Source organism: Schistocerca piceifrons, chromosome 3 (genome assembly GCF_021461385.2).
Source record: "Schistocerca piceifrons isolate TAMUIC-IGC-003096 chromosome 3, iqSchPice1.1, whole genome shotgun sequence".
NCBI classification, from domain to species: domain Eukaryota; kingdom Metazoa; phylum Arthropoda; class Insecta; order Orthoptera; family Acrididae; genus Schistocerca; species Schistocerca piceifrons.
Window position 1 is genome coordinate 899,447,293 of NC_060140.1, and position 25,700 is coordinate 899,472,992.

At 44.3% G+C, this 25,700-nt stretch overlaps 1 protein-coding gene across 1 annotated transcript in view; it reads left to right on the forward strand.

Annotated features, from left to right (window-relative positions):
- The window catches only part of LOC124789372 (adenylate cyclase type 2), a 278,181-nt gene that overhangs the window by 63,742 nt on the left and 188,739 nt on the right, over nucleotides 1–25,700 (forward strand). The window contains exons 3-4 of the mRNA XM_047256703.1: nucleotides 4,628–4,739; nucleotides 20,776–20,903. Coding sequence (XP_047112659.1) covers nucleotides 4,628–4,739; nucleotides 20,776–20,903 — 240 coding nt within the window. The remainder of the gene's footprint in view (nucleotides 1–4,627; nucleotides 4,740–20,775; nucleotides 20,904–25,700) is intronic.

The window sequence follows — 25,700 nt, forward strand, 5'->3', positions numbered from 1 at the left end:
CCGCATAAATTTCACTACATCATCTGATATTGCGGCTGTATACTGTCCAGCCATCTCCAGAGTGAGCCGGGTGACTGACGCTCCAGCAATTGCTCCGTCGTTCCAAACCCGCAGGCCGCGTCACTGTATCTGTGGCCACATGTGCAGTGGAGCGGTCCGCGGGTTTAGAACGACGGAGCAACTGCTGGAACGTCAGTCACCCGACTCACTCTGGAGATGGCTGGACGTGAAATTGATCCTGCAGCACGCCAGAAATTTTACGGAAGAATCATTGTGCCGCGAAAATATGAATACGCACTAAAAACAAATAGTTTACCTGCTAGACTATGGCACCGTTTAAATTCCTATTTTTTAGACTCTTGTGGAACATAAGAAATTCTGAAATTTTTTTTGGTTGATACTTGCAAAGCCCACCAGGGTGTGTGGCTGCAGGACTGTAAATAATTTGGTGCACATGAACATCTTTCAGTTCACTACGTGAAAACATTACTCTGTGATACGCATCTTAGATTATAAAGAAAGTAGGAGAGTATGAAATGGAAAGAATGAAAGACAACTTTCGATATACGTAGGCACTAAATCAATCACAAGAAATCGCGGATTGGAAAAGGTAGGGTTATTCCCGGTTTCAAGAACGGGAAAAACAAGTACTGCAATCTTCCTGTGCGAGCTTTGATTTCTCTTATATTGCCATGATAATCATTCCTCGCTAAGTAGGTGGGAGCCAACAGAATATTTTCGCATTCGGAGGAGAAAGTTGGTGATTGAAATTTCACGAGAAGATTCTGCAACGAAAAACGCCTTTGTTTTAATGACTGTCAACCGAGCTCATGCATCATGACCGTTGCACTTCCTCTTTAATCGATCTGTTGCATTTTCTAAATGTTCTACCAGTAAATCGTAGTCTTTGGTTTGCTTTACCCACCACATTATCTATGTGACCGTACCAACTGAAGTCATTCGTAATTGCAATCCTAAGTATTTAGCAGAATTTTGCAGCCTTTAGATTTGTATGATTTATCGTGTAATCGAAATTTAGCGGATTTCTTTTAGTACTCATGTGGATAACTTCACACTTTTCATTATTTAGAATCAATTGCCCCTTTGTGCCCTATATAACTACCTTGTCTAAATCATTTTGCACTTGGTTTTCATCATCTGATGACTTTACAGGACGCCAAATGACAGCGTCATCTTAAGCAATCTGCTCAGATTGTCTCCTAAAACGTTTATATATATCAGAAACAGCAAAGGGCCTATACCGCTTCATTGGGTGCATAGGCACACGCAATTTGATTAGAAGACGCTTGTGAGTAACGCTGTAGAAAGCCTTTTGGAAACCTAAAAATACGGTATCCATTTGACAACTCCTGTCGACAGCGCTCATTACTTCATGAGTATAGAGATCTAGTTGCATTCACAAGAACGATTTTTCCTGAATCCCTTCTGATTATTAGTCAATAAATCGGTTTCTTCGACATAATTATCATCGAACCCAGAATATGTTCCAAAACCCTACTGGAAATTGGCGTTAGTCTGATGAATTAGGTGGTCGCAATATGATGGGCAAATACACCGACGGAAATAAAATCGCAGCAGCAAGAACGAGTCGTGCGACATAGACGAAAAGTGGGTGGTGTGTTTCTACAACTGAAAGCTGATGTCCATTCAAAAGTCCCACCAGTCGCATACGAGTGGTACTAGTAGCTCCACCATGAGGATGCAAATCATCTTTTCTGTAACTACACGCTGTAACGGTTGTAAGCGTCAGTTACCTTTGAGACTGGACGTGGTGGGTTGATGTTAGTCAGGAAGGCCTTTAAGACGACAGGGACGCTATTATCAAAGCCTCACTGAATGAGTAAGAGATTGTGTAGTAGAGGTATGAGAAGGTGGATGTTCCTTCTGCGATCTTGCAGGAAGACATGGCCGGAATGTAATCACTGTACATGACTGCTGGCAGCGGTGGTCGGGGGAATGTAGGGTTGCAAGAAGACTAGGCTCCGGACGGCCACGTGGCACTACCGGAAGGGAAGACCACCGTGTTCGGCGTATGGCTCTCGCGCATCGTACTGCATCTGCAGCAGCAATTTGAGCAGATGTTAGCACCACAGTGACACAACGAACTGTTTCAAAGCGGTTACCTCAAGGACAGCTCCGAGCCAGATGGCCTGTAGCGTGCTTTCCAGTGAACCTAGACCACCGCCATCTGCAACATCTGTGGCATCAAGTGAGAGATCATTGGAGGGCAAGGTGCAGGTCTGTTGTGTTTTATGATGAAAGCTGGTTCTGCCTCGGAGCCAGTGTGGTCGCGTGCTGGTTAAAAGAAGGTTAATTTAGGACCTGCAACCAGTGTATCTGCGTGCCAGACACACTGGACCTACACCTGACGTTATGGTCTGGGATGCGATTTCTTATGACAGCAGGGACACTCGTGGTTATCCCGCGCACCCTGACTTCATATTTGTATGTCAGTCTCGTGATTCGACCTGTTGTGCTGCCATTCATAAACAGCATTCCAAGGGATGTTCTTCAACAGGATAACACTCGTCCACACATCGTTGTTGCAACTCAGCACGATGTACAGAGTGCCGATATGTTACCTTGGTCTGCTCGATCAAGATCTGTCTCCAGTCGAGCACATACGAGATACCATTTGACGTCATTCCCAGCGACACTCACAAACAGCGTTAACCGTCCCTGTATTGACCAACCAAGTGCAACAGGCATGGGACTCATCCCACAAACTAACATCCGGTGCCTGTACAACACAATGCATGCTTGTTTGCATGCTTGCATTCAACATTGTGGTGGTTGCACCGGTTATTAATATACCAGCATTTCATGTTTGCAAGTGCTTATCTCGCGCTTACATTATCTTGTGATCTAGCAGTGTTAATCACTTAAATATGTTAGATAGACAAATGTATTCCGCAAAGTTCATTACTCTACAAAAATTATTTTTTGGTGTAGCTTTCCTTCGTTAATTTACAAAGGGGAGCATCGTGAATTACCATACGCTTGATCATACAATGTAGGCGGGAGTCGGAAAGTTTTATACACTCATGCTCATAAATTAAGGATAATTGCAGAATGTAGTGCCACGCAACGTGGCACTACCCAAAACTGTCGCTAATAGCATAGGCACATAGGGAACACACACGACACAGATCTGTAAGGCCACGGTATTGGTGATGAGTTGTGAAAACCGTCCCGAAACACATCTGCTACAAAACGCCACTGTTTCTTGCGCATGTACCCCGACATCAATATGGGATATGATCACCATGCACAGGTACACAGGCCGCACAACGGTTTGCCATACTCTGGATCAGGTGATCGAGCAGCTGCTGCGGTATAGCCTCCAATTCTTGCACCAGTGCCTGTCTAAGATCCTGAAGTGTTGTAGAGGTTTAAAGACGTGCAGCGATACGTCGACCAAGAGCATCCCAGACGTGCTCCATGGGGTTTAGGTCTGTGGAACAGGCAGGCTACTCCATTCGGCTGATATCTTCTGTTTCAAGGTTCTCCTCCACGATGGAGGCTCGACGGGGCCGTGCGTTATCATCAATCAGGAGGAAGGTGGGACCCACTGCACCCCTGAAAAGTCAGACATACTGGTGCAAAACGACGTCCCGATACACGTGACCTGTTACAGTTCCTCTATCAAAGACATGCAGGGGTGTACGTGCACAAATCATAATCCCACCCCACTCCATCAAACCACGACCTCCATATAGGTCCCTTTCAAGAACATTAAGGGATTGGTACCTGGTTCCTGGTTCACAGCAGATGAAATCCCGGCGAGAATCACTGTTCAGACTACAGTTGGACTCGTTTGTGAACATAACCTGGCACCACTGTTCCAATGACCATATACTGTGTTCTTGACACCAGGCTTTACGGGCTCTCCTGTGACAAGGGATCAGTGGAATGCTCCTTGCAGGTCTCCGGACGAATAAACCATGTCTGTTCAGTCGTCTGTAGACTGTGTGTCTGGAGACAACTGTTGCAGTGGCTGCGGTAAGGTCCCGAGCAAGGCTACCTTTAGTACTCCGTGGCCGTCTGCGGGCACTGATGGTGAGATATTGGTCTTCTTGTGCTGTTGTACACTGTGGAAGTCCCGTACTGTAGCGCCTGGACACGTTTCCTGGCTGCTGGAATCGCTGCCATGATACTGAGATCACACTTTGTGGCACGCGGAGGGCCCGTGCTGCGACCTGCTGTGTTTGACCAGCCTCCAGTCGCCCTAGTATTTTACCCCTCACAACGTCATCAATACGTGTTCTTTGAGCCATTTTCAACACACAGTCACCATTAGCGCGTCTGAAAACGTCTGCACACTTACACGCTGCACCGTACTCTGACATGCACCAACACACCTCTGCCTATGTGGACTGCTGCCAGCGCCACCGTGCGACGACCGCAGGTCAAATGCACCGCATGGTCATACCCCGAGGCGATTTAAACCTGCAGACCGCTCACCAGAGCGTTGTTCCACCATGTATCAGCATTATCCTTGATTTATGAGCATTAGTGTACATCGATCACGTACCATACGCTTGTTTGATTCAATGTATCCTCTCACAAAATCTATTGCAATAATGTGCCCTTACTGTTGTTTCAGCATCCTGTACGCAGACATCGTCAACTTCACTCCGCTGTCCGAACAGCTGAGCGCTTCGGACCTGGTCAAGACTCTCAACGAGCTGTTCGGGCGGTTCGACCAAATAGCGCAGGTGAGTGGCCACTGAAAGCATGTCTCCAACAAGACGCAGTGAAGAACAATAAGAGTTCAAAATACGATGGTTCTTAGTTCTGTGCGATGTCGGAGAATAGGAAAACGTGGAAAAACTTGGGAATAACTTTAATTTTTTGTTACCCGTGGAGAACTAATTAGACTGTTTGAAATTTCACCAGTGTTTCAGTTTGTATAGATAAACTTGACTCGCGCAGTAAGTACTTCCGATAGAAGGAGCAAGCGCAGGCGACGTGTTTATCAAAAATTTGTACGCCAATGAGGACGATAACGGGTGCAGATTCGCGGTTGTGGCGGCGATGTCAAATAAAATCATCACCAACGTTACACTTAGTGCGTTTGTTTTGTTTCGGGATGTGGATCCAGCTGTTCCTTTCCAATTACCGAAATAAATGGTATCGCAAGTTATTCAATTTTATGCCGTATAGTTCATTTTTTTTTTCACTCGCACGGTAGGTGATCAGTATGAAATAAAGCTTTGAGGGAAGTCAGCGGTCAGACTAACATTCATTGAGAGAATCTGAAGGAAGTACAGCCTACACCATGAAAGTGATAGCTTTCGAAACCAGTTCTTGAGTAGTGGTTGTCAGTCTCTGACCTTTGCTAAGTAGTGTTTACAGATGAGATAGAGAAGATCAATCTTAGAAGAGCACGTCTTCATGAAGGGCTCGCGCCGTCAGTGTTAGAGCGTCACGCAGATGCTTTTTAAACTGCAGTAATAGACGCTCCGAAGTGTGGCTGCTACCATGGTGGGATTTCTTGTTTAAACTGCGAGAAACACATCCGAGAAGAGTTCAGAAAGGTATTACACGTACTTCCCTCCATATACACTACGCGGATTAACAACAACGATAAAATCAGAGAAATTCGAGCTTAATACTGAGTCCTTTTCGCACAGTGCAGATGCACTCTTCCTACGACGCCGTGCGGGAGTCAGTTGAGGCTGCGACCAATGAGATTATCGGACAGGTTTCGCTATGTATGTAATGTGCGGCGTATGAGAATCTGGGTTAGAATGGAAGTTGAGGCGTAGCGCCGTATAACGATCCTGCCTTGTAGGCGGTTAAGTGGGAGATGTGTCTCAGAGCTGGATACTGACAGATGGTGACGCGAGACTGGAAGCGCACGTAGTTTATGTATCAGCCGATAGAGGACAATATTTGATATGGGGACTGTGATTTTAGTTTCGATTGTGCCCACTAGAGTGTACTAAAGAAATAGAATATTTTTCATAAACCGTTCTAGTATTTTCATGAAGAGTTATTCTGTCTTTTTGTGTATGTAAAATGTTAGAAATGTGTTTTAGCAGTATGAATGATGCGTGAGTGTGGTTTAAGGTTAATATGAAGATAATTGTTTGACGAGTTATGTAGTAGCATTTAGTGTGGGAACATTTCGAAGAGGTATGGATATGGACAAAGGGGATTTTTGTAGAACAGATTTTTAAAGTAAGTTTGTGGTAAAGAGAAAGTTAATACAGGTATAAATAATTATAGTAAATAACTTTATGCATAAGCAAAACTTCAGCATATTAGATAATTCCGTCGGTAAAAAGTGCAGTCGTTAGGTTTACTATTTTGCGATTGGTTATTGATGAAAAGCGCGGACTGACGCGGGAGAATGTTGTTTTGCTATTGGCTGTTGAGTAAACTGACCAATGGTAAGGCAATATTCTTCGCGCGCCTTTCTCTGCTGGTAGAAAAGACTGAGAGTATTCTAGAGAAGAGTCGAAGCCTAGCCATGAAACAGTCGGACGTGTGTAGTAGTAGTTCCGATGGAAATGATAAGTTGCCGGATCTAGCAGTGTTACATATATCAAAAGTGTGGTAAAGTAACGGCATAATTATTCCGATGTGTGTGACGAGAAAAGACATATGTTCCGCGTCGCGTATTGAGCAGGTCGGTGGCTAAAAACTGTGACTGCATTAGGTACCGACATACTTAATATTTGGCGAGCATTCTCAATCAAAAACAATCAGTGTTTTTGTAGCTATTACGTTTTCGGGAAATGCAACACCATAAACTTGCTAACGTGAGTGAAAGGGATTGTGAGTGACTATGTTAAGACTAGCACGGGCTTGGCAGTGATACTTGTTCACGTAAGTTTCAGAATACATTAATTGAGGACAAAATTTCCAACCTTTCATTTGTGTGAAAATTTTCTCCCGAAACGTAGATTAGTGACTTAAATTGCAGCCTGCTTCACGTCGAAGTACAGTAGGTTTCACTCGGCTTTCCTACTGATGATCTTCAAAAATGGTTCAAATGGCTCTGAGCACTATGGGACTCAACTGCTGAGGTCATTAGTCCCCTAGAACTTAGAACTAGTTAAACCTAACTAACCTAAGGACATCACAAACATCCATGCCCGAGGCAGGATTCGAACCTGCGACCGTAGCGGTCTTGCGGTTCCAGACTGCAGTGCCTTTAACCGCACGACCACTTCGGCCGGCTACTGATGATCTGCTGAGACAATGTTCACAGGTAGGAGCAGGTTCGTCGTAAAAGGACGGAAAGAACCGCACCGCCGCAAAGTGTGCTCGGTTATCCGAAGTGGTTAAGGCGACCATTCGCGAAAATTGAGAAGTCCTGGTTCGGTATAAATTTTCATTTGTCGCCATTGGATTTATTTCAGTGCTTGATTGCAGTTGATGTCGGAATTTCTCTTTCGTTATCAATGTTTTAATGTTTAATTCTTGATGCAGATAAAGTTTTAGATTTATCATGGAGACTGTAGTGAGAAGAACGCGCTTGAAGGAACTAATGTGTTTCATTATCTTCTCAGCAGTGTCTGTTGACCTTTCCATGGGTCTAGTGGAATGAGTAACATGCCAATCAGTAGAAGCATGGCCAGTAGACGAAAGAGATTTCTTGATTGTCAACATATTCAGGTTTGCTATACCATGCACACTCATAAAAGGGCTCTGTAACAAACTGAAATTTCAATAACTTTTCCGTCCCTCTGTACACTCAACTTGCAGGAGTAAGACTGGTACCTGACAAGGGTACCTCCCCATCGCACCCCCGTCAGGGAAGACTTGAACCAAGGACCTCTCGTTCCGCAGCTGCTCACGCTAAGCACGGGACCACGGCGCTCCTGAGCTCACACTATCCTTGTGCCTATCTTGCGCATGGACTACTCAGTTTGTATATTTTGCTTATTTTTTCATAGTTCCACATAACTTCTTCCCGTTTTATCGATTGATCTGTGTTCAGTTTTTCAAGGCCTATCCACTGTGCCTACTTATAACTAAATCTGAGGTAGGTACGATGGGGAGGTTCCCTTGTGAGGTTCCCATCTCCTGCTTTCCATGTTCTTCATTTCACTGGCAAAACTGAAATTAGTGAACACAACTGAACACTCGGTACATTCTTATTTTTAAGTAAATTGAACTCTTGGGTTAATACATCACATACATGTTTTGAAATTTTCGGAAAACACTGTTTTCTACATTTTCAGTCTTCACCAAGAATTTGACGCATTGCTTTTATGCGTTTACTCGCATCATGAAGTGTAGCATATTTAGATGTTTTGTTTTCTCTAGTCTGATAAATAGCTGTAGCATTTTCATAACTTTCTCAGTGAATGTCGATGATGAAGTCTTCTCGGGTTATGAGCCGAATCAAGGCGCCTTCTGCGGTAACGTTTCAACACGTTTCCTACTTATCATCTTCAGGCGGAGTGTCAGGTTCGTGTCCTGTCCGGTTCCTTATAGCCGATGGACCGCAGGTTCCTCTGCATCGTTTGCGTCGGTAGCGCCAATCGCACACCTCCGGAGGGGGTGTCGCTGCTTCCTGTGGGGGGGGGGGGGGGGGGAGGGGGAGGCAGAGTCGTCGCCGGTGGTCGTGGGGGCTCCCTGCGTGCTGGAGGGTGCGGGCGTCGCCTCCAGGTGACGCCTGTCCATTCCGTCTGCTGCCTTCGCTGGTTTCGCATTGGAGCGTTCTTGTGGTATTTTGCAATCGCTGCATCCCCTGCGCTGCTAAGTTGGTAACCGCTATCTCGGTTGACAACGTTATCATGGTCTTTTATCTCCACAGCCTCTTTAAAGATCGAATCCCAGAACCCTTTCGCCGTGCACAGCAGCTTCGTTTGTTCGAAACCAAACATATGGTTTTCCTTGAGACTGTGTTCCGCCACTGCAGATTTGTCCGTTTGGTACGAGGTGAACGCTCCTTACGTGTTCTGAGTAGCGCTAGGATATAGGTCGCTGCGTCTGGCCGATGTACTGTTTGCCACACTCGCATCTGATGCTGTAGACTCTAGGTGCCTGTATTTTCATCTACATCTACATCTACATCTACATGGTTACTCTACACTTCACACGTAATGCCTGGCAGAGGGTTCATCGAACCATTTTCATACTACTTCTGTACCATTCAGTTCTCGAATGGCGCGTGGGAAAAACTACTACTACTCCTCCCGAACAGGCCATGAAGGCCCAACGTAACCGACCGGCCGCCGTGTCATCCTCAGCCCACAGGCGTCACTGGATGCGGGTATGGAGGGGCATGTGGTCAGCACACCGCTCTCCCGGCCGTATGTCAGTTTCCGAGACCGGAGCCGCTACTTCTCAAGCAAGTAGCTCCTCAGTTTGCCTCACAAGGGCTGAGTGCACCCCGCTTGCCAACAGTGCTCGGCAAACCGGATGGTCACCCATCCAAGTGCTAGCCCAGCCCGACAGCGTTTACCTTTGGTGATCTGACGGGAACCGATGTTACCACTGCGGAAAGGCCGTTGGCGCGTGGGAAAAAGGAACACCTAAATCTTTCCGTTCGAACTCTGATTTCTCTTATTTTATTATGATATTCATTTCTCCCTTCGTAGGTGGATGCCAACAAAATATTTTCGCATTCGGAAGAGAAAGTTGGTGATTGAAATTTCGTAAATAGATCTCGCTGCAGAGAAGACAGCCTCTGTTTCAGTGACTGCCACACCACTTCGCGTGTCATATCAGTGACACTCTCACCCCTATTGCGCGATAACACGAAACGAGCTGCCCTTCTTTGCACTTTTTCGATGCCCTCTGTCAATCCTACCTGGTAAGGACCCCACACTGCGCAGCAATATTCCAGCAGAGGACGGTCAAGTGTAATGTAGGTTGTCTCTTTAGAGGGTTTGTCGCACCTTATAAGTGTTCTGCCAACAAAGTGCAGTTTTTTTTCGCCTTCCCCAGAATATTATCTATTTGCTCTTTCCTATTTAACTTGCTCGTAATTGTAATTCCTAGGTATTTAGTCGAATTGAGAGCCCTTAGATTAGTGCGATTTATCGTATACCTAAAATTTATCGGATTTCTTTTAGTACCCATGTGGATGACCTCCAACTTTTCTTTGTTTAGTGTCAATTGCTGCCTCTCGCACCCTGCAGAAGTTCTCTCTAGATCATTTTGTAGTTGAAATTGATCGTCTGACGATTTTACTAGACGGTAAATTACAGCGTCATCTGCAAACAATCTAAGGGGGCTGAACAGATTGTCACCTAGATCATTTATGTAAATCATTAACAGCAGAGGGCCTTCTTGCTCGGTTGGAAAGCGCGTCTTATCTTCGTCTCAGAAAAGCCGTTCTGGCGAAAGGTTTAAGTGCAGCAGTTCGGCGGTTTATAGTTCACTGAACCCAGCATGTTACTGATTTTGGCCGATGAGCGGCAGATGGTTTTAATGTTGCTCTTCTTTAACATCCTGATGATCTTTGCCAAGGGCAGCCAGCATACGGAAAGAACTTCAAGCGCTTTGTGTCCTTTTCATGTACGTCTTCACTCCTCTTCTTGCTCGGTTGGAAACCGCGTCTTATCTTCGTCTCAGAAAAGCTGTTCTCGCGAAAGGTTTTCTCAAGTGCTGCAGTTCGGCAGGTAGACTCTCCTTGTCGCATGTCTCGTGCTCTGCGCACCAAGGTGGTGAACACGGATTTGCGCTGTGCTACATGGTGGCAACTACTAGCGTTGAGGTACAGGTCGGTTAGTGTCTTCTTCTTATAAACAGAATAACCTAACGTGCTGTCAGTCTTCTTCTTTATCATGATGTCGAGAAAAGGCAGGCATCCGTTTTCTTCCACCTTCATGGTGAATTTTAAACTGTTTGGAGATGGTTAAGGAATTCTTGTAGATTTTCTTAGCCATGTGGCCAAATCACGAACATGTCGTCCACGTAGTGGTAAAATACCTTCGGTTTCAGGCGCACCGTTTCGAGAGCCATTTTTTCGAAGTGTTCCATGTATATGTTTGCGATACATGGCACCAAGGGGAACCGATAGACACCCACCCCGTCTATCGGTTAATTCCATCTCGAAATGTAAACTGCCTGTCTGCATTCCAGTGCAATAGAGTTCATTGAACAACAATGAAGTTTGCTATCAGTAAAAATATAAGCCGCAGCTAAGCATAGGTGTGTAACCAATTTTGAAAACCCAAGATGACCAACATTTAAAACAATAAACTCTCTTAAGGTTGAAAAATTACTCTAATTTAAAATGCACTGCATAAAGGCTATGATGTTTTCACCATTCCCCTGTACCCTTCAATTGCTCGTGCAACTACTGTATTCGCAATGTGTACGACAGTAGCAAAAGCTGTTGTGTGTTCATTTACGGTGAATGTTGCCAAACTGTTAGAGCAGTAGTGCAGTTGTACACCGAAAGCTATCGTGAAAGTGCTAACTTTCGCTTTCTTTTGCAAACATTATATAAAAATGCAAGAAACTGGTAGTGTGAAGAATAAAAAAAACCAAGCAAAAGCAGCAGCTGATGCGAGAAATATAGCAAACGTTTTAACAACAGTAACACAAAATGAACATGTCAGTTAGAGGCAGGCTGCGGGTGTTCCGCGAATACCGCATATCCAACGCATTTCATCTTTTCCACAACTGGCTCCTACAACACTTTCATGGCAGTAACTTTCAAAATCGGTTGCAGTTCTGTGAATGATGTCTACGAAAACTCCAAAGTAATGCGACCCTCCTATGCAAGGTGTTGCTAACAGATGAAGCATCGTTTACAAACCATGAGCAAAGCAGTTTCTGCAGTATGCAGTGCCCGTCCGTGAAAACCCACTGTGGTTGATAGAAGTGGGTAACAAACGGTCTGTCAATGTGTGGTGTCCGCGTTTCAAGAATCACATCATTGGTCCCTCAATATCGAAAACTATCTTCCGTTCCTAACCGATCTGCTGTAGCATTTTTTTTTTTTTGGGAGAGATCGCCCTGGTCATAAGACAGTTAATGTGATATGGACATGACGTATGTCTCACCCCTTCTGCACAAAAAATTACAGATCATCGTTGCAGAACATGTGGGAATCGTTGAACTGGTCGTTCAGTATTCAAAATAACCTGCCTGCCCCCCAAACATACAGGTCTTTGAGCGCTCTATTTAAAACGTGAGGGCTAAAGGCAAACACCGACGAATCCGGAGGTAATGAAATGGCTTATATGCCGTGTCTGTACTGCGATAAGTCCGGGGAATTTCAACAAGTTCTGTTCTTTATTCAACATCGTTATGTAGCGAGTGTCTTGAGTGATTTAAGGCTCTGTTATCTTGCTATTATTTGATCAAGGACCGCACATATTACGTTGTTAAAGTGCGCTTCTAAGGGGCCTTCCAATGCCACAGAAAAGAAACCAAAATCTGTATCACAAATCCTCATCTGCTGTTGTTGTGGTCCTCAGTCCAGAGACTGGTTTGATGCAGCTCTCCATGCTACTCTATCCTGTGAAAGCCTCTTCATCTCAGAGTAACTGCTGCAACCTACATCCTACTGTATTTGCTTAATGTATTCATCTCTTGGTCTCCCTTTGGCATTTTTACCTCCCAGACTTCCCTACAGTACAAAATTGGTGATCCCTTGATGTCTCAGAATGTGACCTACCAACCGATCCCTTCTTCTAGTCAAGTTATACCACAAATTTCTCTCCTCCCCCAATTATGTTCAGTACCACCTCATGAGTTGCGTAATCTACCTATCCCATCTTCAGCATTCTCCTGTAGCACCACATTTCAAAAGCTTCTATTCTCTTCTTGTCCAAACTATTTATCGTCCATGTTTCACTTCCATACATGGCTACAGTCCACACAAATGGTTTCTGAAAACACTTCTATACTTTTAAATCTATACGTGGTGTTAACAAATTTCTCTTCTTCAGGAACGCTTTCCTTGCCATTGCCACTCTACATTTATATCGTCCCTACTTCGACCTTCATCAGTTATTTTCCTTCCCAAAAAGCAAAACCCATCTACTACTTTAAGTGTCTCATTTCGGCAGCACCTCATTTAATTCGACTACATTCCATTATCCTTGTTTTGATTTTGTTGATGTTCACATTATATCCTCTTTTCAAGATACTGTCCATTCCGTTCAACTGCTCTTCCAAGTCCTTTGCTGTCTCTGACAGAATTACAATGTCATCAGCAAATCTCAAAGTTTCAGTTTCGTCTGCCTGGCCTTTAATTACTACTCCAAATGTTTCTTTTGTTTCCTTGACTGCTTGCTCAATATACAGGTTGAATAACATCGGGGATAGACTATAAGCCTGTCTCACTACCTTCTCAACCTCTGTTCCCCTTTCGTGCTCTTCTACTCTTATAACTGCCATCTGGTTTTTCTACAAATTTGAAATAGCCTTTCCCTAATTGTATTTTACCCCTACCTTTAGAATTTGAAAGAGAGTATTCCAGTCAGCATTGTCAAAAGCTTTCCCTAAGTCTACAAAGGGTATAAAAGTAGGATTGCCTTTCCTTCTCCTATCTCCCATGAGAAATCGCAGGGCCACTATTGCTTCGTGTGTTCCTACATTTCTCCGGAATCCAAACTGATCTTCCCCGAGGAGGCTCCTACCAGTTTTTTTCATTCTTCTGTAAAGTATTCTTTGTTAGTATTTTGCAACCATGACTTATTAGACTGATAGTTCGGTAATTTTCACACCTGTAAGCACCTGCTTTCTTTGGAACTGGAATTACTACATTCTTCTTGAAGTTAGAGACTATTTCGCGTGTCTCATACATGTTGCTCACCAGATTGATGAGTTTTGTCATGGCTGGGTCTCCCAAGGCTATCGGTAGTTCCAACGGAATATTGTCTACTCCCCGAGCCTTGTTATGACTTAAGTCTTTCATTTTTTTGTCAAATTCTTCACGTTGTATCATATCTCATCTTTATCTACGTCCTCTTTTGTTTCCTTAATATTGCCCTGAGATACATCTCTCTTGTATAGACCCTGTGTGTATTCCTTCAACCTTTCTGATTTTCCTTCTTTGCTTAGTACTTGTTTTTTTTTATCTGAGCTCTTGATATTCATACAGGTGGTTCTCTTTTCTCCAAAGGTCTCTGTAACTTTCCTGTAGGCAGCATCAATCTTACCCCCATTGATATGTGCCCCTACATCCTTACATTTGTCCTCTAGCCATTCCTGCTAAGACATTTTTCACTGTCTGTGGATCTCATTTTTTAGACGTCTGTATTGTCTTTCACCTGCTTCATTTACTTCATTTTTTATATGTACGCCCTTCATCGGTTAAATTTAATATCTCTTGTGTTACCGAAAGATTTCTACTAGTCCTCGTCTTTTTACCTACTTGATCCTCTCCTGCCTTCACTATTTCATGTTTCAAAGCTACCCATTCTTCTTCTGTTGTAGTCCTTTCCCCAGTTCTTGTCAATCGTCTCCGGGTTCTTCAGTTTTAATCTGCAGTTCTGAACCAATAAACTGCGGTCAGAGTCCACATCTACCTCTGGATGTGTCTTACAATTTAAAACCCGGTTCCGAAATCTTTCTCTTACCATTACATATTCAATCTTCTGGTGTCTCCGAGTCTCTTCCACATATACAACCTTCCTTCATGATTCTTAAGCGATATAATATTTATGATTAAATAATATGTTCAAAAATGTTCAAATGTGTGTGAAATCTTATGGGACTTAACTGCTAAGGTCATCAGTCCCTAAGCTTACACACTACTTAACCTAAATTATCTCAAGGACAAACACACACACCCATGCCCGAGGGAGGACTCGAACCTCCGCCGGGACCAACCGCACAAGATTAAATTATACCCTGTGCAAAATTCTACCAGGCGGTTTCCTCTTTCATTCCTTCCCCCCGGTCCATATTCACCTACTTTTCCTAATACCGAATTCCAGTCCCCCATGACTATAAAATTTTCGTGTCCCTTAACTATTTGAATAATTTCTCTGGTCTCATCATACACTTCCTCAGTCTCTTCTACATGTGCGGAGCTAGTTGGCATATAAACTTGTACTACTGCGGTAGGTGTGGGTATCGTGTCTATCTTGGCTGCAATAATGCGTTCACTATGCTGTTCATAATAGCTTACCCGCGTTCCTGCTTACTTACCTGTTATTAAACTTACCTCTGCATTACCCCTATTTAATTTTGTATTTATACCGCTGTATTCACCAGACCTGAAGTCCTGTTTGTCCTGCCATATAACGTGAGTAACTGCCATTATATCTATCTTTAACCTATCCATTTCCCTTCTTAAATTTTCTAACCTACCTGCCCGATTAAGGATCTGATATTCCACACTCCGATCCGTAGAACGCCAGTTTTGTTTCTCCTGATAACGACACCCTCATGAGTATCCTCACCTGGAGATCTGAATGGAGGACTGTTTTACCTCCGGGATATTTTACCCAAGAGGACGCCATCATCATTTAACCATACAGTAGACCTCCTTGCCCTCGGGAAAAATTACGGCTATAATTTCTCCTTGTTTTCAACCGTTCATAGTACCAGCACAGCAAGGCCGTTTTGGTTAGTGTTACAAGGCCAGGTCAGTCAACCATCCAGACTGTTACCCGTGCAACTACTAAAAAGGTGCTGCCCTCTTCCGGAACCACACCCTTGTTTGACCTCTCAACATATACTACTCGGTTGTGGTTGCACTTACAGTCGGCTATCTACGCGGATTGCCCAGAAAGTAATTCACCGCATTTTTTTTCCTCACCCGAAAACAGTGATACGAGTGCGAAACGTTGCGTGTGTATTATGTGAAGTCTCCTGAGTGAGCGCGCCAAGTTTCCTTCACTTCCGACAGGTAGCGTAGTTGCAGGACAGTTTCAAAAAGGCGTCTACAGGTTATGTACGTTACAAGCAACGTGCCTTCATTGAATTTCTCACCGCAGAGAAAGAAACTTTTGGGAATATTCACAAACGCTGTGCAAAGTCTATGGAGCATCTGCTGTCGACAGAAGTACAGTTAGTCGCTGGGCAAGGAGGGTGAGTTCGTCAGAAGGCGGTTCGGCAGAGCTTCACGATTTGCAGCGGTCGCGGGAGCCATCCACGGCTGTCACACCTGACGTGCTGCAGCCAGCTGACGTCATTCGCGAAGACGTACGCATTACGACTCGGCGGTTGTCGCTGCATCTGTCAGTCAGCAAAGGAAGTGTGGATGCAATTAACCGCACTCTTGCATATTCAAGGATTGACACCGACAGGGCATGCACGTCCTTGCTTCGCGCTGGAGGAAGGCCATAGAATGTGATGGAGACTACGTGGAAAAATAGGATGTGTAGATAAAACACCATTCTTTCGTGTGTGAATTCTCATTATATTCAATAAAGAATTGTTGAGGAAAAAATGCGGTGGATTACTTACTGGGCAACCCTGGTATATCGCTGAGGCACGTAAGCCTCCCCGCCAACGGCAAGGTCCACGGCTCATGGGCCGGCCCGTCTGGCCGAGCGGTTCTAGGCGCTTCGGTCTGGAACCGCGCGACCACTACGGTCGCAGGTTCGAATCCTGCCTCGGGCATGGATGTGTGTGATGTCCTTAGGTTAGTTAGGTTTAAGTAGTTCTAAGTTCTAGGGGACTGATGACCTCCGATGTTAAGTCCCATAGTGCTCAGAGCCATTTGAACCATCCACGGCTCATGAGGGGAGTCCCCATCTGTACAAGTTGAAAATTACTTGCGTACGTCAGAAAATTCGCCAGGTTGTCCACTAAAAAATTAGCGAAGAACCACACCTCGATTTATTTACTCATTCTGGTTACATTGCGGCTGGCTGTTTTTGCAGCCTCGCCCTGCATACGGGCTGAGCAGGACCAGCTACCCTGTATAACACCGACTTTCTCGTGGACGTTCGACGGTGTCTAACGGTTACTGCTAGTGTAGCTGCTCTTCCAAACAGCATCCTATACAAGCAACCAGTTGCGTCTTTACCTGTGGTTTCCCATATTTTAGGTACTTGGGCTCACGTCTGCTTTCACGTCCCGCAACTGTTTCGCTGGAAATAATAACCTTTAGATGAGACCCTGCGGTCAAATAGTCTGTGCATTGGCTAGAATTTCGAGTTATACAGAAACACAAAGTAAAAGTTAAATGAATAATTTAATAACGAAAGGTCTATTCTGACTCCTGTAATTGATATAAAAGACAGGGGATTATGGTGGATAATGTTTACTCATGAAATGACATCTCAAACGGGAAATTGTACTACATATTCATGTAAAATACAGACAGGTAATACCCTTATCAAATGCAATAAATTTACGTTAAGAGCGTTTCGAGAATGATACCAAAATTCCCAAACTAAATAGTCAGCAAAGACATGCGAAAACTAAATCCATTTCGTAATCACAGTGCACAAAATATTCAGCAGCCCTTGCGAGGTGCCGGGGCTAGCAGTGTATTTAACACCAAATTCTTTTAGAATCTTCATATATAAATGATGCTCTAAGCCCACCCCGCCCATTCTAACTCTGACTTTTGCTGTTGCACATGGATTAAAAAGAAACGCGAACTGACTGTAATGGACCCTGCAAGTGGAGTAGAAAAGAGTTTGGCACCTGCAATAATTTAATTTGATAAATAAGTTAAATAACGGAAAGTTTCATTAATGTAGTGAGAAATGAAAGGGTTGCTCTACCGATTAACAGAATGACAGTTCTGTCCAAAATGACAATATGATTTATTATGACTAAACTCAAAATAATAAACAAAACACATAAAACATTTACAATACATCAAATTGGCTGAAATTGGATACTCAAATAAATGCTGTGAAGGTGAAGTTGTCCCTAAACTAGGTTGTGACATTTGTGACGAAGTAGTATGTGGAGCCAATTCCTTGCAACTCAAATCGTAAGAGAAACACACAGCCAACCCAACATTAATTCCTGCTACAGTAGTAAGAACTCAGACAATGAACACCCAAGACTGAACAAAGAAAAAGACGAACAGGCGTGCTCTGCTGAGCTCTGATTATCACCTAGCAAAATCACTAATCTACCAGTGCTGCAGACATACATTACCAATCTGTCTTCTTAACTGCAAGAACACGATCTGGCGTACCGGAGGCGATGGCAGGTTGCTTCGACGTCCCATCGTGGTGATGATAATGTCGCGAGAATAGCCCGAAACAAATTATCCTGTTCTGGTTGTTCCAGACTAAAGGCTTCCTAGCAATACAAATGCACCTCTGACGGAGACGAAGAAGGCGCGCTACACAATCACTGACGCTACCAGCGAGGCGTGGGAAAGACTTGTGTTCCCAGGCAGTCTTGGCGGGCTAATACCCGCGTTTTCTGCAAAATCGTAACTGTGATTGGCTTGCTCAGGGCATAGCTCCGTGACGTAGCAAAATCGGCGCAGAAATTGGCGCATAGAATCTCCATTGGTGGAAAGGTAATGCTTCGGCAATAGAGTGGAATTTTCCGCCGGTTTTCGAGTTGCTGATTGGAACGTTTAACCACGGCCACTGTCGTGGGGGCGGAAACGTTATGTGTTCGGTTTGTACGGGTGCTCTTGTGAGAGTCGGCTCTCGCCTTTCGGTTGGAGTAGGTTACAAGACTGAGCTCTCGCTGCTCTGGACAGCCTGCCTCCCGTTGGCTGTCTAATATACTTTTATTTAATTGTAACTGACGAAGTTGCTGAAGTTCCGACTTCAGCGTAACTTTCCGTGTACAGTTGGCAATTGAGCGTTCTGTGTACAAGCGGCCTATGTTGTCTGTCTTGAGCAGTTTTGGCTAAAGTTGACTGTATCGGAGTTACTGTGTGACTTCGCTTGGCTGGGAGCACAAGTCTTCCCCACGCCTCGCTGGTAGCCCGCCAGAAACGGTTTTCACTAAGTTTCTGCGAAGTAACGGAATCTCTAGCCCAGCTGCTCCGTCAGGCCCCTGTGGGCGTGTCGCCGCCGCTCTTATGACAATGTCGGTGTCTGGAAAGCATTCACTTGACTCCCTCACACCTGTCGGCTTAACCCTTTCAAGATACGCAGAGCCCGCCTGTCACCGGACCACCCGGGTGACGAGAGACTCTGCGTGGGAAGTCCGCGTGTGAAGGAATAGCGACTTTTCACCACATGCAATTAGAGAGGAAGATCGAATTACTCAGAAAAATATGAGAGGGGGCTCATGCCACCTCTCACTCTAAACAGTTCACAATTCAACATGATGTGTTGCAGATTAATACATGCGATACAAAGAAAACTGTCTGAAACTGTGTCTATCCTTAGTGCTGCAATAGAAATGGAAAAAAAAAGAGTCCTATACTGCAGTACATTTAGACATCTCGAAATATGAAGTCCATTCAGAAAATAAAATTTGGTGGCGCTCGTCCACCGCGCAGAATCTGTCACCAACTCCACCAAAAACCACACATAGCAGAGGTAGGTCTGCCTTCTTCCAGAACGCACATCCAAGTGTCCAGAATAGCTCCCTTCGGTTCTTCACTCGACACCACTTGACTCCAGTATTGTTCCGCTAAGGTCTGCTTTTCCAGTGTCTGAAGTCCGTCCCCACCAAAAATTCATAGTTCTTAAGCTTACAGACATGATTTGACTCTACCTGACCACTTCCCGGACTAAACTACAACAATATCAGTACATCTACTATCCCCCAGGTGGCATATGCCGTCATCGGATCAAAATCTGCGTCGTCTTTCCAGGCGTAGTAATTTTTTCCCGGCAGTGTATACTGAAGAAACTGAAAATTTTTGTAGATGGAGCAATGTTTTTAGTAAATAAGAAGAGTCCTGCAAATTTTTCAAACGATGTTCAGTCCTTATGCTTAGACTGTTTTGTGCAAAGATCTAAATTCTCGTAGCGTAATGCTATGTTAACGACGGAACTGATCATGAAAACACCGCTTGGAGGTGTTTACAACGCGTTAGCGAATTCTAGTCGGTTTGTCTCACATTGTAGCACTTCTTTCAAATGTAATTGCGAAAGGTTTCAATGCCCGTGTTAAGAAGTGCTATGTCACTGTTCTTGTCTATTCAGGAGCGTTGGAGTAGCGTTAGAGTATGTTGTGACTGACAATTCGCAGTTTTTCACAAACACAACTTTCGTTTACAAGGTTGGTGACTGAACAACAGAAGAAAGGTAACAATAACGATGCCAGGAAAAGTCTCCTAACTGAGGCAAACAACAGTTCACTACTAATTTTCCACAAAGGTTCGTGGTAACACACACACACTAGTAAAAGTCCAATTTAGAGACGAAGACGTAATCTTCAGCGGTCGAAGTCCACGAGGTCGGCATCTGGAGTGAACTGAACTTCGGGGCTGGTTCTAGCCGCTAAATAGCTGTCTCCAGCCAATCAGGTTTTGGCGTAGTGATACTTCCTGCAGGCCATAGCTCGAGCTCCCCCTGCAGGAAATAGTGCTCGGAATATCTGTTTCCATTGTCTTGTATGTAAATAGCCGGTGTTTACCATGGTGCTTTTGGTACGCCTTGGACATAGCCAAGCCTGTCCTCTGTGGTGTAATATGAGTTGCGGGCCCTCAGGGGCTACCTTGGCTCCGGCATAACAGAGTACCCTTAAGATCATTTACTATTTCATTAAAAAAAAATACTTGCTTCCGTATCCCGACAGGTACTGGAAATAAATAGTTAACAAAATCACCTGCTCCTGCTTTACTACCGTTTGTTTTCTATATCTTGAAACTTTTACGAAATAACAAGGTGTTCCTTTTTACGCAGTAATTCCTGTGTTTATCAAGTATCGTGAACAATAATGGTACTTGACTTATCAGTACTTGGCGTGCCAATTCGTTGCTTGTTGCAGGACAACCAGTGCATGCGCATCAAGATCCTGGGCGACTGCTACTACTGCGTGTCCGGGCTGCCCGTGTCGCGGCCCAACCACGCCTGCAACTGCGTCAACATGGGCCTCCAGATGATTGACGCCATCAGGTGAGTGCAAAAATCTTTAACTTGATAACAGTAACAGTATTCTGACTGATGTGTTTGTGATCAAATCTACAGGGCTATTACAAATGATTGAAGCGATTTCATAAATTCCCTGTAGCTCCATTCATTGACATATGGTCACGACACACTACAGATACGTAGAAAAACTCATAAAGTTTTGTTCTGCTGAAGCCGCACTTCAGGTTTCTGCCGCCAGTGTGCTCGAGAGCGCAGTGAGACAAAATGGCGACAGGAGCCGAGAAAGCGTATGTCGTGCTTGAAATGCACTCACATCAGTCAGTCATAACAGTGCAACGACACTTCAGGACGAAGTTCAACAAAGATTCACCAACTGCTAACTCCATTCGGCGCAGTTTAAAGCTTCTGGATACCTCTGTAAGGGGAAATCAATGGGTCGGCCTGCAGTGAGCGAAGAAACGGTTGAACGCGTGCGGGCAAGTTTCACGCGTAGCCCGCGGAAGTCGACGAATAAAGCAAGCAGGGAGCTAAACGTACCACAGCCGACAGTTTGGAAAATCTTACGGAAAAGGCTAAAGCAGAAGCCTTACCGTTTACAATTGCTACAAGCCCTGACACCCTATGACAAAGTCAAACGCTTTCAATTTTCGGCGCGGTTGCAACAGCTCATGGAAGAGGATGCGTTCAGTGCGAAACTTGTTTTCAGTGATGAAGCAACATTTTTTCTTAATGGTGAAGTGAACAGACACAATGCGCGAATCTGGGTGGTAGAGAATCCTCACGCATTCGTGCAGCAAATTCGCAATTCACCAAAAGTTAACGTGTTTTGTGCAATCTCACGGTTTAAAGTTTACGGCCCCTTTTTCTTCAGCGAAAAAAACGTTACAGGACACGTGTACCTGGACATGCTGGAGAATTGGCTCATGCCACAACTGGAGACCGACAGCGCCGACTTCATCTTTCAACAGGATGGTGCTCCACCGCACGTCCATCACGATGTTCGGCATTTCTTAAACAGGAGATTGGAAAACCGATGGATCGGTCGTGGTGGAGATCATGATCAGCAATTCATTCATGGCCTCCACGCTCTCCCGACTTAACCCCATGCGATTTCTTTCTGTGGGGTTATGTGAAAGATTCAGTGTTTAAACCTCCTCTACCAAGAAACGTGCCAGAACTGCGAGCTCGCATCGACGACGCTTTCGAACTCATTGACGGGGACATGCTGCGCCGAGTGTGTAATGAACTTGATTATCGGCTTGATGTCTGCCGAATCACTAAAGGGGCACATATAGAACATTTGTGAATGCTTAAAAATCTTTTTGAGTTTTTGTATGTGTGTGCAAAGCATTGTAAAAATATCTCAAATAATAAAGTTATTGTAGAGCTGTGAAATCGCTTCAATCATTTGTAATAACCCTGTATATAATTTGACCATCTTTGCTTCATTAAATGTTATACGTAGTAGCTCGTCATAACCGTCACCTCTGTGGCTTAGGCCTGTTGGTCTGTTACCGTTTCAAGCGGAACTGTCATCTATCTGGTGTCAGGTTTTCCTACGTTCCGCAGTCCTGCTGAGGAAGAGTTTATGGAGACCAAACAGCTAAGGTCATCTCCCAGGACAGGAGCAGTGTACCCAGTCGGACTGTATAAAGAGTAAATTCTGTGTGCAAGTGTGAGAAAGTGTTCTAAATATATGCGTAGCGTGTATGTGAAGCGATACGTGAGAACCAGCCTAGTATTCGCGTAATGGACTGTGGGAAACAGCCTAAAAATCACATACAGGCCGACCGGCACACTGACCCCTTGTCGTTGATCCGGCAGATGGGTTCGATCCCGAGGCGGCATACATCCCCGTCCCAGAAGTGGGCGTGTTAAAGTGCGCAGCAACTTGCAGTCCTAGCAAGACCTATGCAGTTCTGTTATTGTCCAATCGTTCGACTGTCCATTTTAGTTTGTCGTTGTATATTCTACCATCTGCAATTTAAATTTGTTGTGCCCTCATCGTTGAAAGTATAACCTGCCACAGACGTTCAAAATATCATTTGACCTTCAAAATATCATTTCGACATCTTTTAACTGCCTCTTCTCTGTTCTGGGTAATTTCCTAATCTCACCACCGTGTGTTAACTTGCGGACCGCTATCACCTTAAAAATCTTGAAATGTGCCTGTTTCTGGGGTATTCCTCTTAATTTCTTATTTATACACAGCACTTTAAAGTTCTACACTTTACATCGAGATAATGTCACTGTATACACCGGCTTAATTAGCGAGCTTCGAGGAAGATACGTAATTAATGTTGTGCAGACTTCGAGCAGCTAGACCTGGCTCCCAGCTAATAACACTCCTGTTGATTAGGAACCGCTGTTACAACGATCAGATAATGCAGCAGTACACATTTCCTCGCAACTGATGGCTCGCACGGGAATTTCACATTCGCTCGTGCGCCGTGCAGTTCGTTGTAACACGTTATTTTCTGGATGAAAACAATCGGTAAATCTATCCACATGCGATATAACGTGCTACAAAGACACGATGGTGCCCAGTATACAGCAACTTCCATGAAGCTGTGTTTTTTTTCTGGTGGGCACGATGCCGTAATACATTGTTTGTTATGCTTTGTGAACGTAGTCACCAGCTCGTGGTCTTGTACTTAGCATTGCCGACTCTCTATCATGAGGCTCCGGATTCGATTCCAAGCCAAGTCACCGAAGTGGCGTCAAAAAGAATTGCAGCAGGCGGTCTAATTATCCATAAGGGGACTCCCCGCCAAAAGAGTCATACACTCTACAACGGGATTTTCGTCGTACAAAAATTAAAAAAATAAGAGGTGCGTTTGATATTAGAACACTTCCGAACTACCAACCCATGACACACTGAAACTGCATAATATTTCCCAAGATAATGTGCGCTTATAGAGGATTTTGTCCACAAGTACATCTATGCTCTGCGAATCACTATGTAGTGTGTACCAGAGTGTACTTTTTATTGTGCCACACATAAATGTTTCTTCCCGATCGACCAATATATGGATTGTGGGAAGAATGACTGCTTGTGCGCCCCTGTGAGAGGATTTGCCTGATATTATCTGCAGGATAGACACGTTGTATTCCTAGTTTCTTGCATGAATGTCGGTTCTTCCTTCTTTCTAAGAAGGTTCTCGCATTGTGTACGACATCGTGAATCTAGTGAAGATATGTTAACATTTCTGTGGCGCACTCTCACGAAATAGCCTGTGACCATTCGTACCGCCATTCTTCGTACACTTTCGATGTCCGCGTTTAGTCCGACCTAGTAGGATGGGCCCATACGCTTCAGTAGTACTAAAATAAGGGCAGTACAAGTGTTTTGTATGTAACTTGTTCTATGGTAAATAAACAAACAACGTCTGCATTGCAGCTTTTATTGGAATTGGATAACTTCCTAATCTCCTTGTCTCCCATCTCTCTGTCTATCTCGTCCCCCCCCCCCTCTGTCCATCTTCTACTCTCCCGCCTCTATCTATCTCCTCCCCCTCCCCCCACCATCGCCGGCCAATCACCTTCTCACCCTCTCTCTGTCACTTTCCTCTTCCCCCTCTTTCTCTCCATCTCCTCCGCCCCCTCCGTCCGTCTCCTTTTCCCCTTTTTTGTCCATCCGCACCCCCCCCCCCCCCGCTCTCTCTGTTTATTACCTTTCCCTCCCTCTGTCTGACCTCACCTCGAGCCTTGTTTAAGGTTGTTGCACACAAAACCTTGAGTGGGACGTAAGTCGCTTAAAATGAGAGGGAAAATCGGTTGGTGTCATTCGTATACGACAGAAGCTTCTCCAGCTGCTGGATGTGTGAGCATATGAGATTCAGTGACTGTACTTATAGCTTTAATTAACAAATGGTTTTAATTAATAAATGGCACCAAGTTTCGAACGATTCGCCATCCGTAGCAATATTATAGTCATAAGGCAGTAAACTATAAATATGGTTATCGTGTTTTCTCTTAAAGTCGAGTGCGAGGATGAGAACAAAACATTACATTGTTGTGTCTACAATTTTTGTTCAAAATTACATAAAAGGAGAAAGAATAAATGCGGGGGAAATAATTTGAGTAATGGTTTAATTAAATGCCCTGCTGTGGTAGTTAAAACTGTGTGCGAGAAAGAAAACTAAACCATACATTGTTACAGCACAGGGCAACACTTTTTTTCGCACATGGTTTAACAGAAAACTGTATATTGTTGCTTAAAAATATTTAGCCTATGTCCGTCTGAATGTTTATTAGGGTGTTGTGAAAATTTATTAGAGTCTCGTGTAAAAATTAGAAGGAAATCGGTAAAGAACCATTCCAGATATTCACCGACTTGCTTCTAATATACATACAGTATATTTGCTTCTAATATACAGGGTGTTACAAAAAGTTACGGCCAAACTTTCAGGAAACATTCCTCACACACAAATAAAGAAAAAATGTTATGTGGACATGTGTCCGGAAACGCTTACTTTCCATGTTAGAGCTCATTTTATTACTTCTCTTCAAATCACATTAATCATGGAATGGAAAAACACAGCAACAGAACGTACCAGCGTGACTTCAAACACTTTGTTACAGGAAATGTTCAAAATGTCCTCCGTTAGCGAGGATACATGCATCCACCCTCCGTCGCATGGAATCCCTGATGCGCTGATGCAGCCATGGAGAATGGCGTATTGTATCACAGCCGTCCACAGTACGAGCACGAAGAGTCTCTACATTTGGTACCGGGGTTGCGTAGACAAGAGCTTTCAAATGCCCCCATAAATGAAAGTCAAGAGGGTTGAGGTCAGGAAAGCGTGGAGGCCATGTAAT